This window comes from Cricetulus griseus, chromosome 2 (genome assembly GCF_003668045.3).
Source record: "Cricetulus griseus strain 17A/GY chromosome 2, alternate assembly CriGri-PICRH-1.0, whole genome shotgun sequence".
Taxonomy (NCBI): Eukaryota; Metazoa; Chordata; class Mammalia; order Rodentia; family Cricetidae; genus Cricetulus; species Cricetulus griseus.
In genome coordinates this window covers 216,715,017-216,727,281 of record NC_048595.1, presented here as the reverse complement: position 1 = coordinate 216,727,281, position 12,265 = coordinate 216,715,017, and the positions used below count along the sequence as shown (strand labels likewise).

General features: G+C 37.9%; 1 protein-coding gene across 4 annotated transcripts in view; it reads right to left on the bottom strand.

Moving 5' to 3' along the window:
- The window catches only part of Dsc1 (desmocollin 1), a 29,380-nt gene extending 23,240 nt beyond the window's left edge, over positions 1 to 6,140 (bottom strand). For all 4 annotated transcript variants that reach the window (XM_027404393.2, XM_027404394.2, XM_027404395.2 and 1 more), the window contains exons 1-4: positions 6,078 to 6,140; positions 3,578 to 3,662; positions 1,755 to 1,957; positions 566 to 685 (exon numbers count right to left, since the gene is read on the bottom strand). In XM_027404393.2, coding sequence (XP_027260194.1) covers positions 566 to 685; positions 1,755 to 1,957; positions 3,578 to 3,662; positions 6,078 to 6,140 — 471 coding nt within the window. The remainder of the gene's footprint in view (positions 1 to 565; positions 686 to 1,754; positions 1,958 to 3,577; positions 3,663 to 6,077) is intronic.
- Between the last annotated feature and the right edge of the window lie 6,125 nt (positions 6,141 to 12,265).

Below are 12,265 nucleotides of genomic sequence, written 5' to 3'. Positions count from 1 at the left end.
TTTGGATGAAGAAACTCTATGAAGTCATTATACATTCCTTGTTGGGATGAATAGATGATGCCAGTACTGTTAATAATCTAAATCCCTCATTCAATATATTATACACTATTTACTTATGTACTTTACTGGGAACTGGGGATAGAACTTAGGACCCTGTGCATGCTTGGAAAACATACTACCACTGACCCTCATCCCCAGCCATTAAAGTTTCACCTTAGTTGTGTAGCTTATCTTCTTGTGGGATTCCTAATAGTGTAAGCAAGGCCTGTCTCTGATACTTTTTCTGGCATTTTGGACCCTACTCTTCAAACTGAGTTGCCTTGCCCAGCCTTAATATGAGGGGGGTTACCTCAACTCAATATGCCATGTTTGGTTGGCATCCGTGGGAGGCCTGCCCTTAACTCAACAGAAATGGAGGAGTGGATTGGGGGGAGGTGACAGTAGGAAAGTCAGAGAGTGGAGGACTGGGAGGAGAGGAGGGAGGGAAAACTGCAGTTGGGATGTAAAACAAATAAGTAAGTAAAATATTCAACACATATGAAATTTTTAAAAACATGGGAACTACCTGCTGAACGTGTTCTGGAAATGGGCCTAATGAGTTCTCCATCAACGAACATGGTATAGGAGCCCATCTTCTCTTACTGCGATTGTGCACTGTGTCTTCAGTATGTCTCTTCCTAAAAACCTACATTTGATGAGCAATGAAATACAGCTTTACTTAGCATTATTAAAATTGTGGTTTTCCATGTACTGCAAGATGGAGAAAATATGACAATATTATGGATACTCTCTAAAGAAATTGTATTATTTTTTCAATAAACACACACACACTGACCTCATCCACATCATATTCCCTCATTCTATTTTCTGCTGTAACCATTTAGCAATCAAAATTTGGTTGGTCATTGATATAAATAAACATCTTTGAGAAGCTATAGACTTTTCCTGGCCTCCAAATATGTGATCCATTAACAAATACCTAAGAACTGGCTTCATTTAATAAGGAACAGTACAGATAAAATCCATGGAAACACTGTCTATAAGTATTTATATACCACCAGAAAAAAATGTGAGCAGCATTTATTCAAGCAGCTTTCATGCAATTTGGATAAAGAGAATAATGATTGATTAGCATGAAGCATAATTTAAATTCAAGGAAGAGTGGTCTTTGCAATCAAAAGAGGGTTCGTTCAGAAATCTGTTTATAAATGTAATCAGTAGTTTTGTGAGACTAAGTCATTATGCTTAGTTTACTTAACATAGACATGAAGTGTAGCAATCTTCTCCTGCCTGGGACTCATCACTCTTAAATACAAGACATACATACCCCTCTTGGCCAGGCCACACAATCACTAAAAAGATAGGGGACTTATAGAGTTTTCTACTATGTGAGCAGGTAGTGCCACAAGCCCCATTGGAAAGAAGCCACAGGGTGGAGTGGCACTGCTTGGCCTGCTTCATTGTTCTCTGAGTCCCACCCTAGCCTTGTTCTTGTTCTTGTTCTTCAGGTTAGCTGCTCTTCCTGCCACACCTCAAAATTTATCTGAAATCTTTGAAATTGTGACTCTGCTCACAGCCATGGTCTTCTTCATCAATACTAACTGTAAATAGTGTATATGCCATTCTCTTTAACAGTCCAATCCTCAGTTATGAAAATGTTGAGTGCAAAAGATGAAGGAATTATTCAAGGATGACTTTAGCCTTGCAGATGCAATGGAGGCCCTGTAAGGACCTTCTTCCCTAACCTGCTTTACCTTTGTTTCTTTTGCTGACAGCACAATTTCTATCTCCTTTTGCAGGAGACTCTGACTGTCTGAGAGGAAGATAGAGAACCTCTTCTGTTCAGAAGACAAAAGCAGGTCACGAGTCGTATAAATTGTGCCGTCTTCTAGAATTCTGAAGGCTGGGTCACTGGACAGGATCGTGCTGGGTGATTTGAGGCACTCCTCCAGATTCACTGCAGTGAAGACATTACACAGTGATGTCAGGTTAAACAGGAAGGGAACGAGTCTTACAGGAATGACAGCTGCCAGTTAACATGGGAGGAGCAGAAGGAGGGTGGGACACTGAACACCTGCTGTTCTAAAACACAGGGACTGTGAAAATTAAACTAATGGAGTTTTGGTGCCCCCTCCCCTTCCTTCCTTCCTTCCTCCCTTCCTTCCTTCTTTCCTTTTTGACAATGCTGAGGATATAACCCAGGAACTCATCCAGCAAAGTCAAGCCTCTACCAAACTGAGCTACATTCCTGCCTCTCCCATTACTTTCATCATGAATTAATTTAAGAAATAAAACATGCTTCAGCTTTATTGGATTTGGTTTGCTTCTACTTTCCCTAGTGTGCACAAGTTTGTGTATACTGGTCCTTGACTTTGACTGGCTCAACTTCATGACAGTGAGAAAGTGATATACATATGGTAACAACTGACTTTGAGCCTTTTTAATGTAGGGATATATGGTAAAACTCTTCCTCATGATGCTGGCCAGGGTTATGAGCCACTCCTAGCGATCCTCAAATGAGGAGATAGTAAGGGACTATGTTTGAAACTGTACAGTGGACCCTGTTGCTAAGATAGATTGGTAGATTAGGTATGTTGAATGCATTTTCCCCTTACTTTTACCTTACAATGGATTTAAAAGGATGTGGTGACTCCATCATAAATCAAGAACTATCTGGAGGTAGATAGGTATATATATATATATATATATATATATAAATTTATATAAACAACATATATAAACATGTATATACATTTACATGTATAAATACATATAATACACTATGAAATAGAAATTTTATATATACATCATATATGTGTAATTTGTGTATAATTACATAACATAGTATACATAAATTGCATATATATAAATTTCTGTTTCATAGTACATTGTAGACTTATATAATTTTAAACTTCATTTATCCTAAGATGGTGCCAATAGATTTTGAGATTAAGTTAAATTTTCTTTGGCAATAACATAAAAGTTATGTTGCAACAGGTGAGAAACCTAGTATGTTCTTGTGCAATGTTTCTCATTAATAATGCAAATAATCATCACATAAAACATTTTTGAGGTTTGATAAACTCAGTGCCTAATACATATTGATGGCGGTGTTAGAAAAATCCACTAAAACTATATTTGACTTTCACAAGGTACTCTGTGAAAGAGACCATATAAATATGTATTCATTGCTACCAACCACAAGTGCAGATTTTATATGGAGCATTTCAACTTAGATATTTGTTTCATGCTTCACAAGCCAAGAAAGCTGACACTGGGATTCTGGCTGGTGAAGTGTTGACATGACTTAAGATAAGCTTCAGGTTTTGGTGCTTGGATTTGTTTGAACTAAGAGAATTGTCTTCATTCTCTGATGTTTTCTAATTTTTCTAGCAAGAAAGATACACAACCAAATTTGATAGTTTGACTACATTCAAGCACCATGAATAAAAAAGGAGCTACTTTCCAGTTTTAATGATGAGTAGCAATTACATAACTTTCATCCAAAGTTTCAAAGAGCAGCCAAATACTAATTGCAGTAAGTTACAACTGTCAAATTCCCAGGGCAAATTCTCACCTTTGCCTACAGGAGTTTCGGCCTTAAGATGAGAGGGAACTCGAAGAGAAATTTTTCGACAAGCATCGCAAAATAATACCAAAACCTCAAAAAAAAAAAAAAACACACAAATTTATATATCATATTTGATCATTTTTTTTACATTGCAATTTTGTCTGTACTGTCAATTTTAGAAACAAACGAACCTTTCAATCCTCTACTTTTTCATATCCATTTAGAAAGTGATTGACACAATCTTTGGGAACTCCAGGATCATTTAGTATCAATGAAAAAAATAAGTGAACAGTTCTTAGGAAACAACATTATTATGTAATTGCAACAAAATGTGTTATGATCTATTGAATTTATAGAGTATTGCCTCCAAAACTGTCCACGAATCTCAGATATTTAGACTGAAAAAGTACTGAATTCTAGAATTCTATAAGCATTGATGTACTATCTCTCCAGCCTTTATTTTTTATTATTGTTACTTGAGGTTACTGTTGAAGTGAGAAATATTTGAAGCATTTTTGAGGCTTATAAAAATAATAGAACCAACCCACTTTGATTAAATCACTTTTCAGATTGTCTTAGAAAAGAAAATAAAAGCCTTCAAAATCTGTCTTCAAACCACCTAGCTAAACGTTTTAAACTAACAGAATTCTCTGAATTTTAATTATATTCAAGGAACAGCTATTGTTATAAAAAAAACTGGGAACTCCAAAGCAGATACACAAGCAATATCTAACAAAGTAAAAGTACTGAACTCGGAGAATTCCATGAATTCAAAATATTTTTATTTCTTTTGTGACACTTTATGTTTATTTGCTCTTTTGTCTTTATTAAAATGATTCCATGCTGATTTTTTAAAAAAGATCACAGCTGTATTTTCCAGAATCACACAGATCAATTTGTGATAAATTTTTCTCAAAGGTCAGGTTCTAAAGTTACGGGCATGTTATTTGTGTAAGGATGAGCAAAATGGTTAATGTTCATTATAAGAATGCTGTATCCTTCTAACTCAACTCAAGTCTACCAGATGTACCATAGCGGCTTAAAACAGGTTGTAAATTTGTTTTACAAATCTGTTAGGCATATAATGTGGCAAGCTGCCATTTAATAGGTCACATTACATACAGCTGTAATTTAAATAAACCACTTATGAAAACAAGAGACATTTTTATTCATTTGGCTTTTTAGAATTATCATCATCCCTAATGCCAAGAATTGCATTAGACTGTGCCTCAGGATAAAGTTTAGGTAGATAAAGTCTAGATGTATAATGTAGGAAAAACCCACCATAACTATAAATAGATGAGTATACATATGCATATACCTATACCTATATGTATACATATATGTGTGTGTGTGTGTGTGTGTGTGTGTGTGTACATATATTTTATAGGATATATCTAGATTTCCAAACCTTTCCTCATTTTAGTTCATCCCTCTCTTAAGGCCCCCACCTCAGGAATACACCTTCTCTAGACGGAAACAATGGAAATTTCCAGAACATCTAAAGTAGTTCCTCTGTCTCCAAGTTAAATTGGGGTCTAAATGACTTGGAAGGAGTTGTGACCTATCCAGTCAGTATAGGATTCAAGGATGAAAAGGCTAAGGATAAATCAAGGGATAAAGGGCTAGGCAGGGACCAGAACCAAAAGCAAGAAGAAGCTGGGTTTAACCACATTTTACTTAACCAATGCTAACTCTGGTGCTTTCTGTGTGCCCTTCTTCAGATAGTGACCGGATGAGAAATGGACTGTCAACCCTGCACTAAGAATTATTCATATGGAGAAAATGTTTGTCCCCTAAATTCTGAAAATATGATTTACAACTGAATTATTTTTGGTAAAATAAAACATTAAATTAAAAACCAGTAGTTACAATGCAGAATTTCTGGATGGAGATTTGAGAAACTTTCCCCATTAAAGGCAACACATAGCATCCTGTAAACAGTTCAAGGTGGTTGTAACCCCAGTGGGAGGCAACTTTATGGCAATTCCAGTGACTGCCCCATTCTTCTTGTTGAGTTGAAATGCAGCATCACACAGATGGTTCTACTCATCTCTAAAGGCTTTCTGAGTCAACTAAGAACATCTTGAGTAATTCATAGCTGTATCCAGAATCTTTTTCTCTTTTTGATGCTCAGTGGAATAGCATGCTAAATACATGAGCTTTATAGATGCCTAGTGTCTAAAGCAAATCTCAGAAACTTCTGGGCCAAATTCCAAAAACTTACTTCACCTCTCCCTACAAAAAAACACCACAGAAAACTAAATGAGGGATTCCCTGGAGAGACATTACTACCCAGGCATTGGAGCTTGGAGATTAAGCTTATTCCTTCCCATCCTGGAAGAGCCCCTCAGCTCTTCTCTGAATTGCTCTTTCATAAACTTCTCTTTTCCTCTCTCTATCCCCCTGCCTTCTCTTCCTACCAAGACTCACTTTCAAGCCCCAACTGGCATGAGGAAGCAGGTGCTAGCATGCCTAGTTCCCTAATCCTTTGGCTGTTACTCACCAGGAGAGAGAAAAGGAGCTGCTTAGAGAAGGTGCTCCCTGGGGCAGCGGAGGCCACAGCCATCAGAAGAGGTCCCAATAGCCAGGGATGGTGAGCAGCTAATGGGGTGGCCTGGAGTGCACAGGGAGGCCAAGCAGATGCTGCCACTTGTCAAGATGCTCTGCAGCCACGTTGGCTCGGCTGAGGTGGCTTTGGAAGAGAGTCAGGAGACAAGAGATAAGCAACAAGAGGAGGAGCAACAGAATGGCCTTCTTCCCTGGCCAGTCTTCTTCCTTCCAAACCAATTACCTGTGAATGTAGAGAGGTTTCCTACAAGTGGGGAGAGTGAGGCACAAAACACCCCATGCCCAACCTCTGGCTCCTCCTCAAAGCAGCTTTCCAAATTTCTCCTGCCACTTAACACATAGTCAGAAGCAGAAGACAACACCCTCCATCCTCAGCCCTCCTCCCTTTACCCCCAGGTAGAGGCTGTGAAGTCCTCCCAGTTATTATGTCCTCCCACAGCCTCCCCTCCTTCTTGGACTTATTAACCTGCCTTGCCCCCCGGGTGCAAACAGGAATTGTGCATAAGCCCCATGCAAAAAAAAAAATGCCTTGTTGGGTGCATTGACAAATCAGAGGACATATGCTTGTGCAATTACTTCCATCATCTGGAGTTGTCTCCCCATCAAAGCATTCAGGTATAGCCTGTGCCATGAAGCACTACAACTTTGCCAGAGAGAGGACATTCCAGTTGATGCCACCATCAGTGCACTGTGTTTACCTCCTATTATTTTCTGTCTCCTAGGAGTCAGTCCTCTAGACATCACAAGGAATATCCCAAAGTATATCAGCCTCATAAAAACAAAATAATAATAATAATGTAACAAGGCCATAGTTTTCTTATTGTTTTCTTTTTGTTACACTGGAAACTTTATTCTTGTATTGTTATCCCTTCCCCCTGTAGGACAACTCCAATCTGCTAGACTAATCACATTAAAATCATTACATTCACCCTAATTGTGCATTATGAGTAATATAGAAGCTGATCTGGAGCAGTGGGGTAATGCTGCTGTAGCATTCAGGTTTTGTAAACACCAATGGCTCTTGCAATAGGAACTTTGGTATCTTGTCTTCTGTTTTAATTCAGTTTGTTCAATATCAGTTGCATTTGATGGCAGTGATAGGAGCTGTGGGAAGATGATAAATATTGTCAGGTATTAAGTGTTAGGTATTATGGATGAAACTAAATTCACTGTTAAAGGACTATTACTATTAATCAAGAGCCACAGCAGACATTTAGGTGAATATTCCTAATAGACCAGCAAGGGCTCCTTTTAACAAATAATGGAATCTTGGGAAAGTATGCCTTATTCCTGTGTTCATGAACAAATGTGTAAAAGTGGGCAGGATATACAGCTTAGGTCATGGGTTCAAGACCCAGCACCATATAAAACAGGTGTGGTGGTGTATGCCTGTAATCTCAGCACTCAGGAGGTGGAGGTAGAGAGTCAGACATTCATGGTAACCTCTGGCTGCTTAGAAATGTAAAGGGCAACCTGGGATGCAGGATACCTTGTCCCGAAACACAAAGTGGGAAAAGTAGACATGATATTTGCATCTGCCTGCCACCAAGGGCTGCCTTTTACTTTATCTCTCTATTTGCTGAGGCTACCTAAAGTTGTGAGTACAGATGCACTCATTGAAGAAATATTCAAAGAATCACACACCAGGCCTTGTGCTCTGCTAAGAAAGAATACCATTCAAGGAGAAAAAGAACAGTGGAAATCATATGAAGCCAAAAATAAGTACTCTTTTTGTCTGCATAAAAGTTTAAGGGATAAGGAAAAGACGCTATAGCAAATATTAAAGAGCTTAGCACTTAAGAACAAAGTAACAGATCCTAAGTTCATAATTCAGAGACTAAGGGGGAGAACTAATTGTATTGTGTAAACATTGCATAATTTCTCATTTACCAAAACCTTATAGTCAAAAAAAGAAAGCTTAACATGTAAAGCCTCACGTGGTACATGTATTTCTTTAATCATTAGTGTCAAGTAAATCTCTATATATCCTAGACAGTGTGTTTTAAGGAGACAGGGCAACACATTTCAGTGAAATTGATTACATGTGGACAACTTAAAGGAAGAGCTACTTAAGACAAAAATTCAAGACCTTAAAACAGTTTTTTTTTAATTGCACTAAAGTATCTGTTAGGTGACCTCATTTATTCTAAAAGACTAGACTTGTAGGAATACTGTACTGATAAAGCTATGTATGAGTCGAAGAGAAAAAAATGGACAGCAATCTTATGTGAAAACGTGTAAGCAAAGGAAAAGGAAGTCTGAGCTATTGAAACCACATCCCCAGTTTTTTGATTTTGGTATAGTACATAAACAAACAAATAAAAAGCATTCATTTTTTGCCATTTCCTCTGATACCCTTCAAAGTTGAATATCTAGAACCTATTTTTAATTGTAGCCCTACTGTCAGTTGTTCTTCCTCTTTGAAGCAGCATGTTATTAAACACTGACTTAGAACATGAGAATATGTTCTCACTGCGTGGAGAGAAAGGCCAGCAATTCCAGTGAACTTGGAAACTGTCTGGGTAAAAGGTTATTGAATTTAGAATTAAATTATTTGTGAAAATTACTAGGAATGATTTCTTAAGGGTTCTTACAGTTAATTTTACTAAAGCAGCCACTCCCAATTATTATCAAAACTGTTGTCAAGCTTAAGAAAAGAAACACCAGCAGCCATTCAAAGGCAATTTAGGGCTCTCTCCATTTAGCACACACACTTAATTCAAACTGGCTTAAGAGAAGCATGACTTCCTTCATGTAAATGCATCGAAACTGATTTAACTGAGCATTTAACTCATCTCTAACATTTACTCATTATAAAGGACCATCTCTACATAAATCCTTTGGGTAGACTTAGAACTATTTCTTGAGCTAGAGGTATTTTATGTTTGCAGTGTCTTAAATTAACCCATTGAAGCCAAACATTTTCAGAATTTGATGTTAGAGTACTTGATAGGCTAAGACACTCATATTTTTAAATTGTGCACTCTCTTGGTGAATTTCAATTAAAAATTACACTTAAAATCTTTACTATTCATAGCTGTGTCATATAATAGCAAAGGAATATTCATTAGAAAGGAATATTTTCGGGCTGGAGAGATGTCTCAGGGGTTAAGGGACTGACTGCTCTTCCAGAGGTCCTGAGTTCAATTCCCAGCAACCACATGGTGGCTCACAACCATCCATTGTGAGATCTGGTGCCCTCTTCTGGTGTGCAGGTATACATGGAAGCAGAATGTTGTATACATAATAAATAAATAAAATCTTTTTTAATAAGAGGAATATTTTCATCCCCAGTTCTGTTTCTATTCTCATTAATAAGGTATATGTTGTCCTTACACTTACAGATAAAATAATATATATATATGTATATATATATATATAACAGATATGAACAACATAATGTATAGAGTAAATATACGATGGAAAAAGAATGTAGTAATCTGGAAATATTTTTAGAAGAAGCTCCATTGAGAGCACATGTCTCCACTTTACAGTTTTGTTAACTATGGTTTCTTTTGTGTAAATGGATTAAGAGTGATTACCATTAAACAAAAGAAACTACACTCATTAACGTATACACCCTCTATGAAATAGCCTCAATTAGCAGCCACTGGCCTCCAATTATCATTATGCTATGATGCTTCTGCAATCAATCGGTAGCAGACAACCCTCCTGCATTGGCATAGGTCAGGGAGCATGAGTCTAAAAAATATGCTGAGGTTGGGAACACCCAGATTCCATTCTCAGAGTCCAGATTCAGGCTGGAATGGGCTCAATATGTGGTGAGTCATCAGACAGTGCTAGCCCACAATGTGTCTCGAACTGCTGAATAATCATCTATTGTGTTTAAAACATATGAAGAGAGAAAAATGAGTAGGAGAGAGAAACTGTGCATGGAGATGCTGAATAAAGTACTGGCAAAGAGAAAAGAAGTATGTGTATGAAAGAAAAAAATACATGGAATACGTAGTCACATGCATGTACCTGCACAGAACTGCAGTGCTTCAGGAGGTCAAGGTAGACTGGGATACTAAAGGGAGACCAGACTATCATCCCTTGCTAGTGAGGTGAAACTCAAGTGATCTGTGCAGCATGCAAGTGTAAGACAAGGCCCTTGAGTTCAGATGAACCAAAAGGACACCAGAACAAGAAGTGGAAGTGGCAGAGAGACAGTACTCTGACTAAAGTGTTTAACACAGAGAATCAGAGCATAAGTTCCCCAGAACCCATATTTTTTAATGAAGGCATGATGGCACATGCCTGTCCTTCTAACAATGCATAGATAGGGAAACAGAAGGATTCCTAGGGCTTGCTGGTTAGCCACTTTCACCAAATAGATGTGCTCCAAGTTCAGTGAAAGACCCTAATCCTCCCAAGTAGGTGGAGATCAGTTGAGAAGAATACCTACCATGGATCTCTTGCCTCCACAGGTAATATACATAAGGCACACATGTGCACACATGTACACACATACACACAAAGAGAAGCAAATCAGTGTAGTCTTCCTCACTGTAAATGTTTCTGAGATTAGGAAAGATAAGAGTATGTCCTTTAATGGAAACAAACATGTAGTTTGGAACTAGGTTACACAAGGAATGGAAAACTCTAGAAAGAGGGGAAACTGAGAAGATATATGAGCAGGGAAGTTGGCAAAATGGTCTGAAGGGGAAACTGGCCATTGTAAGACCAATTTTCTGAATGGACATATAGTGTCTCCTCTCTATGATTCCAGAGCTGCTCTCGTCTTTTCAGATGTAGACATGGCTTCTAGTAAGGAAAGAACAGATGAGGAAAAGACTGCAATGCAATGTGAGGTGGGAAATTATAATAAAGACACCCCATGAGCTATAGAGAAGGGGGTTAGTAACCCAGCATGGTAGAGAAGGAAAGTGATGCTGTTCGGTTCACCCTCATCACTGTTGAGATCACTTTCAGATGTGAAGCACTTAGAGGGAGGCAGAAGAATAGCAGCTTCAGAGCAGTCTTGTACCAGTGTTTTGAGACTTTATTTAAAACACAGAAGCAGAAAGTCAAGAATTCACACCACACAAATCAAAACATTCTGCATAAGGGATTTTTCTCTAATTGTCTCTAATTTCCCTGTTGATTGTTGATTGTTAAACATTAACCAGCATAGCATTGATGATTCATTTAATGTGCTTTGCAATAGCCTTCTTCTGTCCCCAATAGTGACCTTACAGTCTCTCTCTCTCTCTCTCTCTCTCTCTCTCTCTCTCTCTCTCTCTCTCTCATCACACACATAAACATCACACACATCACACTTCTCTTTGCTTTAGAATTAACAATATAAACACACGGGTTGAATGTAAGAAAAAAGTCAGTGGATCAACATACGTTATGGACAGCTAAATGAAAATTAGCTGTGAGCACAAAGGAAAGACTACAGTGAGAAAGAAAAAAAGAAAAAAAAAGAATGAGAGCCCATGTTCTGTCATCCCAAAACATGTTACTTAGCTGTTTTTCTTGACTTGTTCCATTCTATTTTGTCTGTTGGCTAAGTGTGAAATGCCTTCTATATTTTTACCTTCATATTTACCTTCTTAAAAGAGAAATGTATGTTTCTAGACATGCATGCTGATTCTAGAGTGCAAATGTTTATGAACATATTTATGAATCATATTTATACATGTGAGTCAGGGAACAGGAACCAACCATTAACACAGACATATTTATTTAGGATAATCTAAGAAGAACTCACACCATGCAAGTAGTCAGAGCACCTCTCTTCTAGATTAGGGGCCTTATGGGACTAGAAGGAGGGAAAGGAGAGGTCCTGTGTGGGTAGGCAGGTGACTAGGATCTTCTTTTGAAGACAAGGTTGTTTTTGAGCTGTCAATTGTGTCTCAAGAGTTCAGGATGTGTTGCAAATAAATGTGTTGTTCTCAAAGATAGATGAAGGGTTGCAGATCTCTGTGCATTTGGGATCAGGTGTTCTGGTTTAAGATGGCCATGCAGTTGTTCTACCAACATGCAATATTCAATCTATGACAATGTAGAAGGAGTTTCAGTTCTCTGCCTGAGTCATCTGCACTTGGCAGCTGCATTTTGATCTCTACTTGACAGAAAACTGTCTAAAAAGAAGCAGCCTTGAGAAGAGTTCCA